Source organism: Salmo salar, chromosome ssa13 (assembly GCF_905237065.1).
Source record: "Salmo salar chromosome ssa13, Ssal_v3.1, whole genome shotgun sequence".
In the NCBI taxonomy this organism is placed as follows: Eukaryota; Metazoa; Chordata; class Actinopteri; order Salmoniformes; family Salmonidae; genus Salmo; species Salmo salar.
Genome location: NC_059454.1, coordinates 44,804,577 through 44,827,140, shown reverse-complemented (window position 1 = coordinate 44,827,140; position 22,564 = coordinate 44,804,577). Strand labels below are relative to the sequence as shown.

Sequence of the window (22,564 nt, the reverse complement as noted above, 5' to 3'; positions counted from 1 at the left end):
GTTAGCCTACTGTAACTATAAATGTCTTCTTATGTAATCATAGAAAGCTGGGCATGTTCAGGATACCATGCAAAGGTTGCAGGTCTGTGGAGATCTTCACAATTGCTTAAATAATCTGTGCAGAATCTTAAAACAGCTTGGATCACTTGCACTTTCTGCAATCCAGATCATTTGGTTGGGCTATTACATGAAGCACAGTGATAACACATGAAGTTGTTGTATAAATACAAACATCTGACATTGTATTCCCATTTTATCTTTGTTGTGCTTTTAAATGATTGAAAGCGCAGTGATAACACATAGGGAATTCAACAAACTTCTGGTAGACGTTTCGAGTGGTTGAATAAAGGTTGAAATCGCATTGATCAATGCCTTAACCAAATATTACCCACAAAAAAAATGACATGGTGCCCCCAGTGGGATGGGATTATACACTTTTGGCTGAGTGGCCTTCGTGTTGTCTGTCCAAAGAAAAGAGTCACTGGGATGGTCAGAAATCCATGGTCACAAACCCAGCCACCACTGGCACCAAACAATAATCCTCCCTGCCTCTGAATAACGAATGGAACGGCTGATGGTGCCTCCTTGGAGGTTACAAAGCTTTAACTCTGGGTGGTTCTCTGTGAGACACATCTGCAACTTCTCTTATCACAGCTAATAAAACATTGCAAGTCTCAAGCGGACTACACAATCAGCCACAACATTGATTTCATTTGTCTGCCTCTCAACAACCCATTTCCTTGATGTGTTGTGCATCTGGCAAACTGACAACCTAAAATGAACCTGAGGTATGAGTACAAAAAAAATGGAAAAGAGTCAAGGGATTGTCAACTCACTGACCTGGTAAAATAGTGCAGCCGAACAAAAATGTGTAATAGGTTCGCATTCAAAAATATGTCACATAAAGCTTACTTCATTTAAAAATATATATTTTCACAGCATCAGGGATAACATACACAGACGTTTCAGCTTCACAACCTTCTTCAGACGCACAGAGACAGACACCAGCAAGCACAGACAGTTCCCTTCTCTGAAAAACATGTCAACTGGGGGGTGCAAATGTACCTCAGCTCAGTGGTCCAGAGCTCCTCAGAGAGACTCAGTGTTTGTGCCATTTCTGTCATTGGGAGTAGTTGTTTCCCATTTGATATAATATGAACCTTGAACCCAATGGCAGTGACTCAAATACTGACGATATAGAAATGGTCCCACGAGACTGTCCTCATCTGCGGAGGAAAGAGTTGGTTACTGTGACTGATCATTTTACACTTATCGCACCATGCATATTATCCTATACATGGGGGATGATGTTGAACTCAGACCAAGTATTGTACTATAGTGGTGACAGCAAAATCTTATCTCCTACTCTAAGGTGATGACCTTAATCAGGATACAGTACCTGTAAATGGACCAAACTAGTGCCTATTATCTTGGGACTGTCAGTAATGGAGGTATACACTTTGTGTGCCTCTAGATTGGGTTGTTAGTCTATTTTGGCCTGTAAATGCCTTATTTTACTGACATTTTCTTTAGATGTGTAATATGAAATAAGGTTGTTATTATTCATGCACAGGGCCAAAATTGGTGTAGAAACAGTTGTTCATGTTCCTTATCAGGAAGTTCGACCCACTGATTACGATGCTGTGTGATCTAAATGATTATGTTTGTCACTTCAGTCTTACACAAATATATAGCCCAAAATGTTCTGGTGTCACCCTATGCACACTGGCTGATTTGTTATGTATTTTGTTTAACAATACATTTTTTCAGTTGTGCTGAATATTACATTAAGTATTGTTCATGTGTTGTCCTCACAGAATAAATGTATTTCTACAACAGAGGAAAACACTAAACATAAGCAAAATGTTAAAACGATACTGCGATTCTGGCATTTAAGCCATTTTTCTACTGATGCTGTTGGCTATCATTGAAGAACTGGAAGCAGAATTCAAGAGAGAAAACAATAGCTCTGAACTTAGTTTACGTAACTAGACTTCCAGTTATTGTTCTAATGCTAGTTAGCATTGGCTCTGGAAACTACATCTAACTTCCTTCATACTGTAATCAGAGGAATAAAAATGGTATCCATGAGTTCATCTGACTCTGGCTAAGTAGAATCTCACATAATGACAATAATGTTAATGATAATCAGTTCAGTCTGTTTAGCGCTGTTGTTTTCTCTCTTAAATTCTGCCTCCAGCTCTTCAATGATAGCCAACAGCATTTGAAATGATGCTTACAATACATTTTGTTTTGAAGAGGGAAAACTACCTAGTGTTTTCCATGAGAAATGATGTACTAACAATTGAACAAAGACTACATTGAAATATGTTCAAGTGGGTGCTGCAGTGACATTGAATACATTCTATGGAAAGAATAACAGCCTGATTAAATTATTATTATTTTATTTTCCCTGTATATTATTTCCATAGGGATCTTCTGGACGTGGACACATTTTCCAAGTCTGATCCTGGTATGTGCCTCTCTTTTTGAGTGAATGTTTATCAGAATGTGTGAAATTCCATGCATTTGTCCTATCTGTCCTGAATGTACTCATGTAAATTCTAGAGAGTTGATTTCGTCATTTTTACAAAAACCTCAGGGATGTTATAAACATTCCGTTATGCAGTTAAACTGCATTCGTTTCTTTTATAAAGCAGTTTATTTTATCCGGATACAGACATTTGTGAAAATTTCTAAGGACGATTCTGAGATTTGGAATATGATGACACAGGATAAATTGTAGAGATTCCACATCACAGGTTCATAGTCAGTTTTAGCTGTTTTACTCAGCATTTCTCCTATATTTTGGTTTCCAAAGTCACAAAGGTTACCTCATCTATTCCCTACATCTCAGTTTGTCACTCTTTTCTGCTTGTCTCCAATATTTAGTCTCAGTCACACAACCACAGCTGCAGTGTTATCTGTTTGAGTCCTTAATAAGAGTTTTTGATCAGATCTATTTCATGTGTAGACATTTGTTCATGGCCTCTCATTTCACTGCGTTTTGAGTATGTCTTATTGCTCTCCAAACTGGACTTCTAAAATGCACAGGTCACTTTGGAGCACAGGAATGAAATCACCTTCCACTTGGCCTATATTTTGTTCCGTGCTTCAAATACTTTATACAACACACAAATTATTATTGCTATAGTGTTGTTTGGAGAGCTCTACTATGTGTTTGTCAAAAGTCTGTCAGGTTGAAGTCATACCAGGGTGAAAGCTTTGAGCTGTCAGGACAGGGCTCAGGGGTCTCTGAGTTGAAGGCAGGGAGAAATGGGATTCAGCTGGACAAACAGAGCCAGGCTCAGAGTGACTCGTGTTAAGGCTACTATCACAACTGCAGTCCCACAGAGACAGAGAGACCAGGGCTCTGATGAAACTTCACAATAGCAACAGCCGTCTAAAGATGGAGCTGGAGAGAATGGCTACCGTTTCATGGGCTCTTAACCAACCATGCTATTTTGTTTGTTCTTTCGCATTTTTTGTAACTTATTTTGTACATATTGTTGCTGCTACCATCTCTTATGACTGAAAAGAGCTTCTGGAAATCAGAACAGCGATTACTCACCTTGAACTGGATGAAAAATGTCTCTTTAATGAGTCAGACGAGAGGGATTTACTCCAAACACCCGAACAGGCCCTCATCCCCATCATTCGCAGGAGAAAGAGACGGAAAAGATATTGCGGAAAGAGATCGGGGTGCCTTGTGAGGATCCGCCGATGAGTAGCTAATTTGCCCTTGTCATCCGTACTACTAGCCAACGCACAATCGCTGTAAAATAAATTGGACGAGCTAAATGCACGTATATCCTACCAACGGGACATTAAAAACTGTAATATCTTATGTTTCACTGAGTCGCGGCTGAATGACAACATGATTAACATACAGCTGGCGGGTTAAACACTGCATCGGCAAAATAGAACAGAAGCCTCTGGTAAGACAAGGGGTGGTGGTCTATGTATATTTGTAAACAACAGCTGGTGCACGATATCTAAGGAAGTCAAGGTTTTGCTCGCCTGATGTAGAGTATCTCATGATAAGCTGTAGACCACACTATCTACCTAGAGAGTTTTCATCTGTATTTTTCGTAGCTGTCTACATACCACTACAAACCGATGCTGGCACTAAGACCGCACTCAATGAGCTCTATACCGCCATAAGCAAACAGGAAAATGCTCATCCAGAGGCGGCACTCCTAGTGGCCGGAGACTTTAATGCAGGGAAACTTAAATCTGTTTAAAATCATTTCTATCAGCATGTTAAATGTGCAACCAGTGGGAAAAAAACTCGAGACCACCTTTACTCCACACACAGAGACGCGTACAAAGCTCTCCCTCACCCTCCATTTGGGAAATCTGACCATAATTCTATCCTCCTGATTCATGCTTACAAGCACAAATTAAAGCAGGAAGCACCAGTGACTCGGTCAATAAAGAAGTGGTCAGATGAAGCAGATGCTAAGCTACAGGACTGTTTTGCTAGCACAGACTGGAATATGTTCCGGGATTCTTACGATGGCATTGAGGAGTACACCACATCAGTCACTGGCTTCATCAATAAGTGCATCGATGACGTCGTCCCCACAGTGACTGTACGTACATACCCAAACCGGAAGCCATGGATTACAGGCAACATCCGCACTGAGCTAAAGGGTAGAGCTAAAGGGTAGGCCAGACGGATTATCAGGACGTATAGTGCGAGCATGCACTGACCAACTGGCAAGTGTCTTCACTGACATTTTCAACCTCTCCCTGTCTGAGTCTCTAATACCAACATGTTTCAAGCAGACCATCATAGTCCCTGTGCCCAAGAACACAAAGGTAACCTGCCTAAATGGCTACCGACCCGTAGCACTCACGTCTGTAGCCATAAAGTGCTTTGAAAGGCTGGTCATGGCTCACATCAACACCATTATCCCAGAAACTCACTCCAATTTGCACACCGCCCCAACAGATCCACAGATTATGCAATCTCTATTGTACTCCACACTGCCCTTTCACACCTGTACGAAAGGAACACCTATGTGAGAATGCCATTCATTGACCACAGCTCAGCGTTCAACACCATAGTGCCCTCAAAGCTCATCACTAAGCTAAGGACCCTGGGACTAAACACCTCCCTCTGCAACTGGATCCTTGACTTCCTGACAGGCCACCCCCAGGTGGTAAGAGTAGGTAACAACACATCCGCCACGCTGATTCTTAACACAGGGGCCCCTCAGGGGTGCGTGCTTAGTCCCCTCCTGTACTCCCTGTGCACTCATGACAGTACGGCCAGGCACGACTCCAACACCATCATTAAGTTTGCAGATGACACAACAGTGGTAGGCCTGATCACCAACAATGACGAGACAGCATATAGGGAGGAGGTCAGAGACCTGACTGTGTGGTGCCAGGACAACAACCTCTCTCTCAATGTGATCAAGACTAAGGTGATGATTGTGGACTACAGGAAAAGGAGAACCGAGCACGCCCCCATTCTCATCGACGGGGCTGTAGTGGAGCAGGTTGAGAGCTTCAAGTTCCTTGGTGTCCAAATCACCAACAAACTAACATGGTCCAAGCTCACCCAGACAGTTGTGAAGAGGGCACGACAAAACCTATTCCCCCTCAGGAGACTTTGATTTGATTTGAGCAACAGCCCCGCAAAGTACTCATTACTCAGAGCTGGGGGTCTGGGATTCTGAGTTTGGTCCTTAATTGATTTAGGTAGTTACTTGGTTTGATTATATTCATCTGCATGATTTGCCTAATCTCCAACAAGTTCCGTGATGAAGAAATGTGATATGGATGTTTTACCTCTTCTAGTTTGTGCTATCTACATAGCCAATCACTTAGATTAGATTCACTTTGTGTATTTGTGTGCAGGCTTTGTGAATATGGACGAATATTTTCTGAATATATAGTAAGCTTCCTCCCCCTTATCTAATTTAAAGATGGCTCAGACATCAAAGTACTTTATCCTTGTACTTTTCTGTGAAAAGTAAATAGATTGTGGTGTGTGTGTCCATGATTAAATTACTTCACAACTTAATGCCTTGTCTATGTACATGTCCAATTACCCATGTGTCTAAGAGCTTCATGTTGTGTTTGTGCCAAATCAAATTTTATTGGTCACATACACATATTTAGCAGATGTTATTGTGGGTGTAGCGAAATGCGTGTGTTTGATGCTGTATAATTTTGTGTTCATGAGTTGTTTTAGTTTCTTGAATTTTAACTATACAGAGTAACCTACAGGACGTTATTGGCCATGGACTTTGTTTTGTCATGGACAGTGCTGTCAAAGTGTCATATAAATTCCACTAAGATGTTCATGAATTTGTCTGGTTAACTCACCTAGGGGTTGATGCTCCATGGTGAGAACATATCCAATTAACCCATTGTCACACTAAGTGCTGGCACATTTCTACCATATAACCACGTAACCGACTGTTATGGTTGATGACTGCCATGAAAATAATACAACTTTTCTTGGGGTGGAATGAACTACGCAGCGCCCCCCTCCCTGCAGCAGCAGCACAAATAGAAATATAATGAATAGAACGTGCTTGCAACCTCTAAACCTGGCAATTTGACTGGTAAACTCATGGGTACACTCGCAATGGCTGCCTGGGATTGTGATGCAATAATTTCCATATGTAATGTAGAATGTGCATTCAAATGATATTAACTGATGTGGCTCATGCAATGGAATGTATTTTGTTTAATAGTTGAGTTGAATCAACAAAGCAGAGCACATATTGATGGGTACATGTCTCTTGCTTTTACTTCCTGCTTTGCTCCTATCCACCTAATTTTTTAAATGTTGCTGTGGGCACAGCCAAAGAACGAAAGTGATGGATTCGACTTCCATTCTGCAGTTCTCCTGTGGCAAACTTGCCAGAGTAAATTATTTGAGAGTCCATTTATAGAGTATTAAAGTCATGTAAACAAGTGTAAGTGTATAAGTGTAATTTTATATTTATTTCATTCAAGTTTGCTAACGTTAGCTAGGCCTACTAGTAGGCTACTTCTGTCATAATAACATTAGTTATGTTGCGTCAGTTATGTGCCATCCACCAAGCCAATAAGGATAACTATACTGAACAAAAGTATAATCGCAACATGCAACAATTTTTAAGATTTTACTGAGTTTCAGTTCATATCAGTAAATCAGTAAATTGAAATAAATAAATTAGGCCCTAATCTATGGATTTCACATTGGAATACAGATATGCATCTGTTGGTCACAGATACCTTAAAAAAATGGGCCTCACGTTGGGTTCGTCACGGTACCTCTATGCATTCAAATTGCCATCGATAAAATGCATTTGTGTTCGTTGTCTGTAGCTTGTGCCTGCCCATACCATAACCCCACCGCTACCATGGGGCACTCTGTTCACAATGTTGACATCAGCAAACCGCTCGCCCACACAACGCCATACACGTGGTCTGCGGTTATGAGGCCGGTTGGAATTCTCTAAAATGACGTTGGAGGCGGCTTATGGTAGAGAATAGAAATATATTATTCAAGATGAACTAGTGTCAATGTTGATTAATCACAGATCACAATCCTGCAATAAGAAGGGGAAGGGAATCTGTCTCTAATTTGAATTTCTGTTTCTGTGTTGTATTTTCAAATGAACATGACCTTTTTGTTTGGTTGAAAACTCTCCAATTAGTTTTATTTGTTAGTCACTCTTTCTCAGGATATCAGCCATGTGAACCCATTTGGCAGCTGATAATGGCAGTCAACGGCAATGTAGTCATAGGCCTACAGCAGTGGTTCTCAACTCTAGTCCTCGGGTACCCCCAACAGCACACATTTTTGTTGTAACCCCGGACAAACATACCTGATTGAAAACATATGCCAGATACTGAGGTCTGAGTGGCACTTGGATGTGCCACTGTGATAATGAAGATTGTTTGCCTAAGACTACCACAACAATTACATTGTCTCTGCTAAATGTGTTTAAATTGTAAAAGAAAGAAAGAATTGTTAGCTATAAAAAAAAAAAAATTCAATGGGGCAAGGCAAAGCAGGGATGACAGAACAAATACTTTTCATTTCACCCATACAAAAATATAACTTCTTATTAAAGTACGGTATGTTTCTAATATAATAAACAATAGTATTTTACATGTTGTTGTAAATTATTTTGAAACCCTTCATTCGGTTTCAGGGGGCACTTTTGTCATGACGACAAGGAGAAGTTGCTGTCTACTGAAATGGCACAACAGAATCATTCAGACTGACCAAGGCACAGCACATGAAAACCATTTTGTCTAACTGAGGGACGTCTCCTTTCATATCTAGAAAATGATGAAGTAGTAGAAGTAGAAACTGATGCTGCTGCAGCATTGCTCATCTTCACGGTGGGAATCCAGTCGACATGGGTGTTTTGATAGTGGTCAGCTGGTGAACCTACAGTACATAAACAAATACAAAGTACACCTGATGTTAAAATATCCCTTCCTATGGTCACCTATACCATCAGGGCTCTTGAATGTTTGGTTCATTCAGGTATTTTAGTGTCATATGAAGATTACATCTGTTGTTGGGCTGGGAACAACCAATAGTCAACACAGCAGGTTGTTTTATCCCATTGAGGCCTTTGTACTACGCTGTAATGTCCATACATTTTACCTCCTTATGAATTAAGTTCTACACAAATGATCATTGGATGAGTGCGACTGGAGTTTTTTTGGGACGATAATGTCCTCTTCCAGGCTAGATGGACGTCGTATTGTACAATTTGTGTCTCCCCTTTTCGTAGGCCTAGATGAGATAGTTGCGTTGAAGACAAGGTCGGTTTTATTTATCTGTTTGTCGTTGCCAGTAGAGTAGGCCCAGGCTACCCCTTGATTTGCCGGATCAAAAAAGATTCTGCTAACGTCTCCAGTCGTATAAAGTGTAGTAGAATTATGAAATGTGTTTATCAAAGGCCACATTTTTTGAGAGCAAAGGAAAGAAAAGAGACATCTCTGATATAGCCTCTAGGTCTATGCCACTAGACGATCAGCCATGCACAGTGATTAGATCGAGTTATATTAATAGCTTAATAAATGATGACTAGCCAATCTGCTTATCACATTAGGAATAGTAGGATTAAATGTCTGCAAATGTGATGATAGATGCATGCATTGCTTTATTATAAAGTAGTATTTTCATGGTGAGAGAGACGCATGCTAGACTACAAGCTATTTAGCTAGCTAATGTTGGCTAACTTAGTCTTGTTGTTAACACCTGGTTAGCAAAACAGCTAACAGCTAAACTCAAAATTGATCAGACTGACCAGTGATGAAGTGATCGGTGCAGACCCTGTACTGACAGTGTTCAGGTCTTTACAGGCAAAAATGTTTCTTCACTTTTCTGACAGTTCTTGAGTCTTATTTCCTTGGTTTTTCATGATTGCGGGTAATCTGTAAAAATATTTGTTTCCCTCTTGTCTTTCCTGCCTTGTTAGAGCAGTCAAATACTACACAGAAATTTACCATGGTGATGAATCAACTAGTTTTAGGCACTGTTATCATGCAGCTTTGGGTAGCCACTCAGCTGTTGCTGGAAGAATTGATGCGGTGGTCTTCCAACATAGCCACCAACATGGCCGTACGTCACCTGGCAACCCTCTATGGCAGTGGTCACCAACCTTTTCTGAGTCAAGATCACTTTGGCAGTCAAAAAGCAAGCCGAGATCACTGCTCAGATGTTTTTTTAACATTACAAGTCGGAGATTTCCCAGTTCCAAGTTCTCAGTTGTTTTTAACGTGGCATTTGTCTCGGCGGAGGGATGGAGAGAGAAGCAGATGGTCCGCCTCTCACGGTCTCTTCCTTTCCTCCGGTGAGACTGACCAGAGACAGGGGACACCGTCTTCCACCTGATGGGGAAACTCGAGTTGCGCAGGGCTATCGCGACACTTGGCTACTAATTCATAGTAGGTGCAGCACGAGTGGAAGTACAGAGAAGCGCGTTTTGTAATAGTGTTGAATAGAAACAGTGTTGACAGTGCTGAATAAAAACTTAAACATGAACTCATTCATAAAAACACCAGCTCTTTGCTGTATTCTTTGACACTCTCTCTGGTCATGGTAAGTGTTATGAAATCTTATGTAGGCTAGTATGAAACTTAGCTGGAAGCTGTAGGCGCTGATGATTTGAGATATCCGATTGGCCAGCACAGTAGGCACATTCCATTTAGCCACAGATCTCTCCGTCTGCCAGAAAGGTGGAGTTTGTCTTTTCATACTTATTAAAAGTTTCAAAATGGGAACACTTTTCCTACTCAGTGCGCAGGGCTTCTGAATCAAGCGGGCTCCCGAGGGGCGCAGCGGTCTAAGGCACTGCATCTCAGTGCAAGAGGTGTCACTACAGTCCCTGGTTTGAATCCTGGCTGTATCACATCCAGCCGTGATTGGGAGTCCCATAGGGCGGCGCACAATTGGCACAGCGTTTGGTTGGGTAGGCCGTCATTGTAAATAAGAATTTGTTTTTAACAGACTTGCCTTGTTAAATAAAGGTTCAATTAAAACATGTAAACATTTAAAAATAAATAAAGTGCGCCTACGCCAATTGCGCAACAGAAATATAAAAAATCGTTGGCTTTTTTACAGAAGTGTTTGGTGATCGACTAGGAAGGCTAACGCGATCGACCGGTTGGTGACCACTGCTCTATGGGTACACACGCAATGGCCGCCAGTCCACCCATTATGCCATCATTGACTTGAATCTGGACTCCCGTTTATTTTATTCTATTTCTATGCCAGCACATGCAGTCAGTAGTGGAGGAGAGGAGAAAATGTGCGTCTTAAAAAAACGCTATTCAAACGGTTATTATGGTAACCACAGTTATTTGGCTAACAACCGTCATCCAAAATTCCATGAGCGTCACAGCCCTAGGCATACACTTAACCCAAGCATGGAATTTGCTCTTCCAAATTCCTCTAATTGACTGAAATTCATTCTGCGTTGTGATTGCTTCTTAGAGGAGTTGGGATCCTGAAAAGAAAATTGAGTGCCAAGTATAATTTCTTTCATTGGAATGAGATATACATAATGTGATGTTTGAGATATTTGATGTCATTGTTTGAGAGCTCTTCACTGTACTGTATATTGCTCGTACTTGTCCCATTGTACTTCCTTGCATTTAAAAGGCCTCATTTATGATATCACTTTCATCTCTGTCCAAACTAGTTAATCACTATGACAGTCAAGAACGAGTCAAAGCTTTAAAGGAACAATGTTGAGATTTTTCTCTTTACTCCACGTCAGGGACCACAAACAGCGTTTCTGTCAGCTACCTGTTTGTCCATTTTGGAATGAGTCGTTTCTATAACAATGATTTAAAGATTTCTAATTTTGCATATTGTAAATTGGCCAGAATGAGTCAATTGCTTTTTATTGCTTACAAAAGCTGATCTGTATGACTCAAGTAATTGGTCTCCCACACTGATGCAGAACCGCCGGCCTCTTGAATATGAAGGGAGTAGGCAGTGTGGAAAACCCTATTGCCCCCAATGTGCATGACCACCTCAGTCCATTTAGAAGGTGAGCTACCCAAGGACTGCTTCCCTGCTGAGATCCTTGCCCAAAATAAATTAAAGGTAATTTAAGGAGGTCCAATGCTGTATTTGTTTCCTATCACAAACCTATAATTCCATTCATTAAGTTATACACTCTGATCGAAGCTTGGAAACGCTAGTCCCTCTAGCGTGAGTCAATTTGAGATGGTAATGATGTGCGTTAATTTATTAAATCTTATTAAGTCACTCAAGGTGCTTTTCAAAAGGTAATATTTGAAATTATAGTGGATAGGTCTCCCCTGCAGAATAATATAAAATCTGCAATTTCACCCAGACAGACTCCATCATTCATCTCTGTTTTGCATGGCTCTTAAGTGGGAATAAAGCTTTTATGAAACTGAAGGGTGCAGGCATGGTAATTTATATTTATAACATTTCTATTGACTCCTCCACTCTTAGAATCCTGACACAGCTATAATGTACCCTTTCTAGCCACCTACGCCGCCCTTTCATTGGCAGCCTTACACTACCATTCAAAAGTTTGGGGTCACTTAGAAATGTCCTTGTTTTTGAAAGAAAAGCAAATTTTTTGTCCATTAAAATAACATCAAATTGATCCGAAATACAGTGTAGACATTGTTAATGTGGCAAATGACTATTGTAGCTGGAAACGGCAGATTTTGTATGGAATATCTACATAGGCGTACAGAGGCCCATTATCAGCAACCATCACTATTGTGTTCCAATGGCACGTTGCATTAGCTAATCCAAGTTTATCATTTTAAAAGGCTAAATGATCATTAGAAAACCCTTTTGCAATTATGTTAGCAGGGCTGAAAACTGTTCTGATTAAAGAAGCAATAAAATTGGCCTTCTTTAGACTAGTTGAGTATCTGGAGCATCAGCATTTGTGGGTTCGATTACATGCTCAAAATGGCCAGAAACAAATTCCTTTTTTCTGAAACTCATCAGTCTATTCTTGTTCTGGGAAATGAAGGGTATTCCATGCGAGAAATTGCCAAGAACAGCGCTGTGTACCACTCCCTTCACAGAACAGCGCAAACTGGCTCTAACCAGAATATAAAGATGAGTGGGAGGCCCCGGTGCACAACTGAGCAAGAGGACAAGTACATTAGAGTGTCTAGTTTGAGAAACAGACGCCTCACAAGTCCTCAACTGGCAGCTTCATTAAATAGTACCCGCAAAACATCAGTCTCAACGTCAACAGTGAAGAGGCGACTCCGGGATGCTGGCCGTCTAGGCAGAGTTGCAAAGAAAAAGCCATATCTCAGACTGGCCAATAAAAGGAAAATATTAAGATGGGCAAAAGAACACAGACACTGCACAGAGGAACTCTGAGAGAGGCTGCTCGTAAACTGCTCCAGCTACGTCAAGACGCCCATAGAGTGGCAGACTACGCGGTGGATTTTCACACGTTGGTGGCTGAGAATGGCTGGAACCCGGAAGCATTGTTCGAGATGTTCCTTCACGGATTATCAGAGATGATCAAAGATGAGCTCGCAGCTCGGGAGTTGCCAATGGACCTCGACTCCCTCATAGCCTTGACCATCCGGATCGATGGGCGGTTACGAGAATGTAGGAGGGTGAGGGAATCTGTCCCCTGTCGCCTTTGCTTGCCCTCGATTCCCAACTCGACTCAGAGGAATCCCCGAAACCCCCGAAGGCATTTCCGAGAGACTCCGACGTTACCGAGTGCTCACGAGAATCGCTGAGGGTGGTAGACTCCCCTCCTCCAGAGCCCAAGCTACTGGGGAGAGCTTGATTGTCTCCGGAGGAACGTTTACGCAGACTGAACACCAGGTGCTGTCTGTGTTGCGGGACTACAGGACATTATATTTCCACCTGTCCATTGAAAAGACCATGCTCGTCAGTAGGCACGAGTACTCTGGCTAGTTGTACGGGGATTTTCCAATCTCCCATTACTCGCACCCATCTCCATGCCACCCTGTTATGGGGTGACCAGGCCAAATCACTCCGGGTGCTCATTGACTCTGGGGCCGATGAAAGCTTTATTGATGCTACCTTGGTGTCAGAGCTTGGTATCACAACTCAGCCCCTCTCCATTCCCATGGACGTCAGAGCGCTGGATGGGCGCTCAGTTGGCCGAGTCACCCGCAATACGATTCCTATCGACCTACGGTATCAGGGTATCACAGTGAGTGTATGCAGTTCCTGCTCATCTAATCTCCATATTTCTTTCCAAGATGGCGTAGCAGTCAGACGTCTTTGTCCTCATAGTGTCCCGTGTCACGTGTATATATCTTTTTTCATTGCATATCTTTTTAATATTTTTTTCCTAAACCTCAACTTCAATATACTCTCCTGCAACCCACCTCACCCAATGTGGTATGGATCTGCTATTTTCTAAAGTATTTTTCTTTACTTTCAAACCGGAATCCCCCAACAGAAGCTAGCCAGCTAACTAGCTACTATCTAGTAGTCAGCTAAACACTGCTAGCGGTCATCAGCTAACCTCTAACTCAAAAATCTCTCACCAGTTTGCACAACGCGATTCAAACCAGAGCATACCGGACTTATTTTCTCTCCATATCCCTGGTTTCCTACCGCAAGCTCTGAACCTTTTCACCTGGATATTCGCAGCTAGCCAGCTGCAATCCGAGTTGCTACTCCTAGCTAAAGTCTCTGTCCCGAAGCAAGCACCAATTAGCCTGGAGCTAGCCCATGCTACTCCCATCTCCCGGCTAGCTGAAGAGGTCCATCAGCCACTCCTTGGGCTACAATACCTATTATGGACCCCTTTTACTACACGAAGTCCTGCTAATCCATCATGACTGGACTACCAACGTAATCTGCCCGAGGGTTCTTTTTGCAACAGGCCCCTCTGTCGCGACGTCCCCTGAATGTCCATCTGCTAGCCGCGGCCCGCTAGCTATCTAGAGCATATCGGACTGTTAGCTGTATAGGTCCATCGGCCAAATTCTTGGACCACTATACCTATTTTGCAAATTGGACTGGGCAGCTTTACTACACGGAACCCTACTAATCCACCACGCTTGGTCTGCCGACCGAACCGCACGAGGAGGCTACAACAGACTTCTTCCGTCGCGACGTACCTCACAGGCCTTTCTGCTAGCTTACTAGCCCCGGCCCGCTAGCTGTCTGAATCGCCGTGTCTCCAGCCAGCTTAACTACTCACTGGACCCCTATGATCACTCGGCTACGCATGCCTCTCCCTAATGTCAATATGCCTTGTCCATTGCTGTTCTGGTTAGTGATTATTATCTTATTTCACTGTAGGGCCTCTAGCCCTGCTAAATATGCCTTAAGCCTTAACTAACCCTTCAGTTCTACCTCACACACATGCCGTGACATCACCTGGTTTAAATGATGTTTCTAGAGACAATATCTCTCACATCGTCACTCTATGCCTAGGTTTAACTCCACTGTATTCACATCCTACCATACCTTTGTCTGTACATTATGCCTTGAATCTATTCTGTCGCTCCCAAAAACCTGCTCATTTTACTCTCTCTTCCGAACGTACTAGATGACCAATTCTTATAGCCTTTAGCCGTACCCTTATCCTACTCCTCCTCTGTTCCTCTGGTGATGTAGAGGTTCATCCAGGCCCAGCAGTGCCTAGCTCCACTCCTCTTCCCCAGGCGCTCTCATTTGTTGACTTCTGTAACCGTAAAAGCCTTGGTTTCATGCATTTTCACATTAGAAGCCTCCTCCCCAAGTTTGTTTTATTCACTGCCTTAGCACACTCTGCCAACCCAGATGTCCTAGCCGTGTCCGAATCCTAGCTTAAGAAGACCACCAAAAACCCTGATATTTCCATCCCTAACTATAACATTTTCCGACAAGATAGAACTGCCAAAGGGGACGGAGTGGCAATCTACTGCAGAGATAGCCTGCAGAGTTCTGTCATACTATCCAGGTCTGTACCCAAACAATTCGAGCTTCTACTTCTAAAAATCCACATTTCCAGAAACAAGTCTCTCACCTTTGCCGCTTGCTATAGACCACCCTCTGCCCCCAGCTGTGCCCTGGACACCATATGTGCATTGATTGCCCCCCATCTGTCTTCAGAGCTCGTGCTGCTAGGTGACCTAAACTGGGACATGCTTAACACCCCGGCCATCCTACAATCTAAGCTTGATGCCCTCAATTTCACACAAATGATCAATGAACCTACCAGGTACAACCCCAAGTCCGTAAACACGGGCACCCTCATAGATATCATCCTAGCCAACTTGCCCTCCAAATACACCTCTGCTGTCTTCAACCAAGATCTCAGCGATCACTACCTCATTGCCTGCATCTGTAATGGGTCTGCGGTCAAACGACCACCCCTCATCATTGTCAAACGCTCCCTAAAACACTTCAGCGAGCAGGCCGTTCTAATCGACCTGGCCCGGGTATCCTGGAAGGATATTGACCTCATCCTGTCAGTAGAGGATGCTTGGTTATTCTTTAACTTCATTGGGATAGGGGGCAGTATTTTCAGGGCCGGATAAAAATTTGGATAGAAAACACTCTAAAGTTTCTAAAACTGTTTGAATGGTGTCTGTGAGTATAACAGAACTCATATCGCAGGCCAAAACCTGAGAAGATTCCATACAGGAAGTGCCCTGTCTGACAATTTGTTGTCCTTCTGTTGCATCTCTATCGACATTACAGCATCTGTGCTGTAACGTGACACATTCTAAGGCTTCCATTGGCTCTCTAAAGCCGCCAGAAAGTGGAATGGGGTGTCTGCTGTCTGGGCTAAGTACAGCAGCTCTGTTTGTGAGTGGTCAGCCTGGGGACAGTAAGACTGGAGATATGCGGTCACGAGACTTCTCAATTTTTTTCTTTCAGCCTATGAATGAAAACAAAGTCGCCCGGTTGGAATATTATCGCTATTTTACGAGAAAAATAGCATAAAAATTGATTTTAAACAGCGTTTGACATGCTTCTAAGTACGGTAATGGAATATTTTGATTTTTTTTGTCACGAAATGCGCTCGCGCGTCACCCTTCGGATAGTGACCTGAACGCACGAACAAAACGGAGGTATTTGGATATAACTATGGATTATTTGGAACCAAAACAACATTTGTTGTTGAAGTAGAAGTCCTGGGAGTGCATTCTGACGAAGAACAGCAAAGGTAATCCAATTTTTCTAATGGTTATTCTGAGTTTAGGTGACCCCGAAGTTGGCGGATGTCAAAATAGCTAGCCGTGATGGCCGAGCTATGTACTCAGAATATTGCAAAATGTGCTTTCGCCGAAAAGCTATTTTAAAATCGGACATAGCGATTGCATAAAGGAGTTCTGTATCTATAATTCTTAAAATAATTGTTATGTATTTTGTGAACGTTTATCATGAGTAATTTAGTAAATTCACCGGAAGATTTCGGTGGGTATGCTAGTTCTGAACATCACATGCTAATGTAAAAAGCTGGTTTTTGATATAAATATGAACTTGAACAAAACATGAACAAAACATGCATGTATTGTATAACATAATGTCCTAGGAGTGTCATCTGATGAATATCATCAAAGGTTGTGCTGCATTTAGCTGTGGTTTGGGTTTATGTGACATATATGCTTGCTTGGAAAATGGCTGTGTAATTATTTGTGTCTATGTACTCTCCTAACATAATCTAATGTTTTGCTTTCGCTGTAAAGCCTTTTTGAAATCGGACAATGTGGTTAGATTAACGAGAGTCTTATCTTTAAAATGGTGTAAAATAGTTGATTGTTTGAGAAAATTGAATTGTGGTATTTTATTTGGTTTTGTATTTCGCGCCGTGCGATGCCATTGGCTGTTGGCTAGGGGTTCCGCTAGCGGAACGTCTGTCCTCAACAGGTTAAAAGTGCTTTCCTCACCATTTTAAATAAGCATGCCCCTTTCAAGAAAAATTGAATCAGGAACAGATATAGCCCTTGGTTCATTCCAGACCTGACTGCCCTTGACCATCACAAAAACATCCTGTGGCGTACTGCATTAGCATCAAATAGCCCCTGTGATATGCAACTTTTCAGGGAAGTTAAGAACCAATATTCACAATCAGTTAGGAAAGCTAAGGCTGGCTTTTTCAAACAGAAATTTGCATCTTGTAGCACAAACTCCAAAAAGTTATTGGACACTGTAAAGTCCATGGAGAATAAGAGCACCTCCTCCCAGCTGCCCACTGCACTGAGGCTAGGAAACACTGTCACCACCGATAAATCCACGATAATTGAGAATTTCAATAAGCATTTTTCTAAGCCTGGCCATGCCTTCCACATGGCTACCCCTACCCCGGTCAACTGCCCTGCACCCCCCACAGCAACTCGCCCAAGCCTCCCCCATTTCTCCTTCACCAAAATCCAGATAGCTGATGTTCTGAAAGAGCTGCAAAATCTGGACCCCTACAAATCAGCCAGGCTAGACAATCTGGACCTTCTCTTTCTAAAATTATCTGCCGAAATTATTGCAACCCCTATTACTAGCCTGTTCAACCTATCTTTCGTATCGTCTGAGATCCCCAAAGATTGGAAAGCTGCTGCGATCATCCCCCTCTTCAAAGGGGGAGACACTCTAGACCAAAACTGCTACAGAACTATATCTATCCTACCCTGCCTTTCTAAGGTCTTTGAAAGCCACGTTAACAAACAGATTACCAACCATTTTGAATCCCACCGTACCTTCTCCGCTATGAAATCTGGCTTCCGAGCTGGTCATGGGTGCATCTCAGCCACGCTCAAGGTCCTAAACGATATCATAACTGCCATCGATAAGAGACAATACTGTGCAGCTGAATTCATCGACCTGGCCAAGGCTTTCGACTCTGTCAATCACCACATTCTTATCGGCAGACTCAACGCCTTGGTTTCTCAAATGACTGCCTCGCCTGGTTCACCAACTACTTCTCTGATAGAGTTCAGTGTGTCAAATCGGATGGCCTGTTGTCCGGACCTCTGGTAGTCTCTATGGGGGGTGCCACAGGGTTCAATTCTCGGGCCGACTCTCTTCTCTGTATACATCAATGATGTCGCTCTTGCTGCTGGCTATTCTCTGATCCACCTTTACTCAGATGACACCATTCGGTATACATTTGGCCCTTCTTTGGACACTGATCTAACTAACCTCCAGACAAGCTTTAATGCCATACAACTCTCCTTCCGTGGCCTCCAACTGCTCTTAAATACAAGTAAAACTAAATGCATGCTCTTCATCCGATCGCTACCCGCACCTGCCTGCCTGTCCAGCATCACTACTCTGGACGGTTCTGTCCTAGAATATGTGGACAAATACAAATACCTACAGTGAGGGAAAAAAGTATTTGATCCCCTGCTGATTTTGTACATTTGCCCACTGACAAAGAAATGATCAGTCTATAATTTTAATGGTAGGTTTATTTGAACAGTGAGAGACAGAATAACAACCAAAAAATCCATCAAAACGCATGTCAAAAATGTTATAAATTGATTTGCATTTTAATGAGGGAAATAAATTTTGACCCCCTCTCAATCAGAAAGATTTCTGGCTCCCAGGTGTCTTTCATACAGGTAATGAGCTGAGATTAGGAGCACTCTCTTAACCTCTTGGGGCTAGGTGGGACGCTAGCGTGCCACCCGTGGTGCACTCCATCAACAGCAGGTGCATTTCAAGAGCGGCAAATTTGAATCCAAATAAATGTCAAAATTCAAATTTTTCAAAAATACAACTATGTTACACCATTTGAAAGATAAACATCTCCTTAATCTAACCACGTTTTACGATTTCAAAAAGGTTTTACGGCGAAAGCATAAATTTAGAGTATGTTAGGACAGTACATTTACAAGAGTTGTGTGTAATGTTTTGTCAAGTCAAAGACAGGGTCACCAAAACCATAAAACCAGCTAAAATGATGCACTAACCTTTTACAATCTCCATCAGATGACACTCCTAGGACATTATGTTAGACAATGCATGCATTTTTAGTTCTATCAAGTTCATATTTATATACAAAAACAGCGTTTTACTATGGCATTGATGTTGAGGAAATCGTTTCCCTCCAATAACCGGCAGTCAAGTCAGCGTCAGAAATTAAATAATTAAAATTAGAAAACATTGGTAAAATATTATATTGTCATTTAAAGAATTATAGATTTACATCTCTTGAACGCAATCAACTTGCCAGATTTAAAAATAACCTTACTGGGAAATCACACTTTGCAATAATCTGAGCACTGCGCCCAGAAAAATACGCGTTGCGATACAGACTAGACGTCATGTTGGGGAGATCTAAAATCGAAAATACTATGTAAATAATCCATTACCTTTGATTCTCTTCATCAGATGTCACTTCCAGGTATCACAGGTCCATAACGAATGTAGTTTTGTTCAAAAAAGCTCATCATTTATGTCCAAAAATCTCCGTCTCGTTAGCACATGATGTAAGCCAGCCGGACTTCTCGTCATGAACGAGGGGAAAAAATATATTTCCGTTCGTTCAAACATGTCAAACGTTGTATAGCATAAATCATTAGGGCCTTTTTAACCAGAACATGAATAATATTCAAGGTGGACGAATGCATACTCTTTTATAACGTATTGGAACGAGGGTACCCAACATGAAGTAGCGCGCCAGGTGTCTAATGGGACATCACCGTTCCATGGCTCTTGTTCGGTCAGATCTCCCTCCAGAAGACTCAAAACACTTTGTAAAGGCTGGTGACATCTAGTGGAAGCAATAGGAAGTGCCAAAATATTCCTAAACCCCTGTGTTTTTCAATGGGATAGGTTTAAAGTCAATACAACACATCAGGTATCCACTTCCTGTCAGAAAATGTCTCAGGGTTTTGCCTGCCAAATGAGTTCTGTTATACTCACAGACACCATTCAAACAGTTTTGGAAACTTTAGAGTGTTTTCTATCCATATATAATAAGTATATGCATATTCTAGTTACTGGGTAGGATTAGTAACCAGATTAAATCGGGTACATTTTTTTTATCCAGACGTGCAAATGCTGCCCCCTAGACCCAACAGGTTAAAGGGAGTCCTCCTAATCTCAGTTTGTTACCTGTATAAAAGACACCTGTCCACAGAAGCAATCAATCAATCAGATTCCAAACTCTCCACCATGGCCAAGACCAAAGAGCTCTCCAAGGATGTCAGGTACAAGATTGTAGACCTACACAAGGCTGGAATGGGATACAAAACCATAGCCAAGCAGCTTGGTGAGAAGGTAACAACAGTTGGTGCGATTATTCACAAATGGAAGAAACACAAAAAAACTGTCAATCTCCCTCAGCCTGAGGCTCCATGCAAGATCTCACCTCGTGGAGTTGCAATGATCATGAGAACGGCGAGGAATCAGCCCAGAACTACACGGGAGGATCTTGTCAATGATCTCAAGGCAGCTGGGACCATAGTCACCAAGAAAACAATTGGTAACACACCACGCCGTGAAGGACTGAAATCCTGCAGTGCCCGCAAGGTCCCCTGCTCAAGAAAGCACATATACATGCCCGTCTGAAGTTTGCCAATGAACATCTGAATGATTCAGAGGACAACTGGGTGAAAGTATTGTGGTCAGATGAGACCAAAATGGAGCTCTTTGGCATCAACTCAACTCGCTGTGTTTGGAGGAGGAGGAATGCTGCCTATGACCCCAAGTACGAAAAAAATGTATGAAATGAAAAAAATGAAATGTATGCATTCACTACTGTAAGTCGCTCTGGATAAGAGCGTCTGCTAAATGACTCAAATGTAAATGTAAATGTAAACACCATCCCCACCGTCAAACATGGAGGTGGAAACATTATGCTTTGTGGGGTTTTTTCTGCTAAGGTGACAGGACAACTTCACCGCATCAGAAGGACGATGGACGGGGCCATATGCCGTCAAATCTTGGGTGAGAACCTCCTTCCCTCAGCCAGGGCATTGAAAATGGGTCATGGATGGGTATTCCAGCATGACAATGACCCAAAATACACGGCCAAGGCAACAAAGGAGTGGCTCAAGAAGAAGCACATTAAGGTCCTGGAGTGGCCTAGCCAGTCTCCAGACCTTAACTTCTATGGGCTAGGTGGGACGCTACCTACTCAACAGCCAGTGTAATCCCGTGGCGCGATATTCAAATACCTCAAAAATGCAAAGACTTCACTTTTTCAAACATATGACTATTTTACACCATTTTAAAGACAATACTCTCGTTAATCTAACCACACTGTCCGATTTCAAAAAGGCTTTACAACGAAAGCAAAACATTAGATTATGTCAGCAGAGTACCCAGCCAGAAATAATCAGACACCCATTTTTCAAGCTAGCATATAATTTCACATAAACCCAAACCACAGCTAAATGCAGCACTAACCTTTGATGATCTTCATCAGATGACAACCCTAGGACATTATGTTATACAATACATGCATGTTTTGTTCAATCAAGTTCATATTTATATAAAAAACCAGCTTTTTACATTAGCATGTGACTAGCATGTGACTAGCATTCCCACCGAACACTGCCGGTGAATTTACTAAATTACTCACGATAAACGTTCACAAAAAACATAACAATTGTTTTAAGAATTATAGATACAGAACTCCTCTATGCACTCGCTATGTCCGATTTTAAAATAGCTTTTCGGTGAAAGCACATTTTGCAATATTCTCAGTAGATAGCCCGGCATCACAGGGCTAGCTATTTAGACACCCAGCAAGTTTAGCACTCACCAAAGTCAGATTTACTATAAGAATAATGTTATTACCTTTGCTGTTGTCGTGTCTTTGGCTATGCCGGATTAAGTGATATGACATGCTAACTTATAAAATGATTTCTCTGTAATTAATATTACCTGATTAAGCTAATCATGTAAATGTAATTAACTAGAAAGTCGGGGCACCACGGAAGAACCTTTATAGAGCCGTTAACTTCCGAATAAACTCTTAAAATACTTTGTAATATTTTACATCGATAGCAGTCAATATTAACCCTTGTTTTATTTTCAGTCTCATAATGAAAGTTGTAAGTTCTTGGCTATCTTCACGAACCCTGGCTAACAAGTTGAATCAGCAATACAAAATTGGGTTTAATTATTTATTTACTAAATACCTAA

General features: G+C 42.0%; 1 protein-coding gene across 2 annotated transcripts in view; it reads left to right on the top strand.

The window, feature by feature from the left end:
- The window catches only part of LOC106566979 (copine-9-like), a 120,705-nt gene that overhangs the window by 4,965 nt on the left and 93,176 nt on the right, over positions 1 to 22,564 (top strand). For both annotated transcript variants that reach the window (XM_014135691.2, XM_014135690.2), the window contains exon 2: positions 2,433 to 2,473. In XM_014135691.2, coding sequence (XP_013991166.1) covers positions 2,433 to 2,473 — 41 coding nt within the window. The remainder of the gene's footprint in view (positions 1 to 2,432; positions 2,474 to 22,564) is intronic.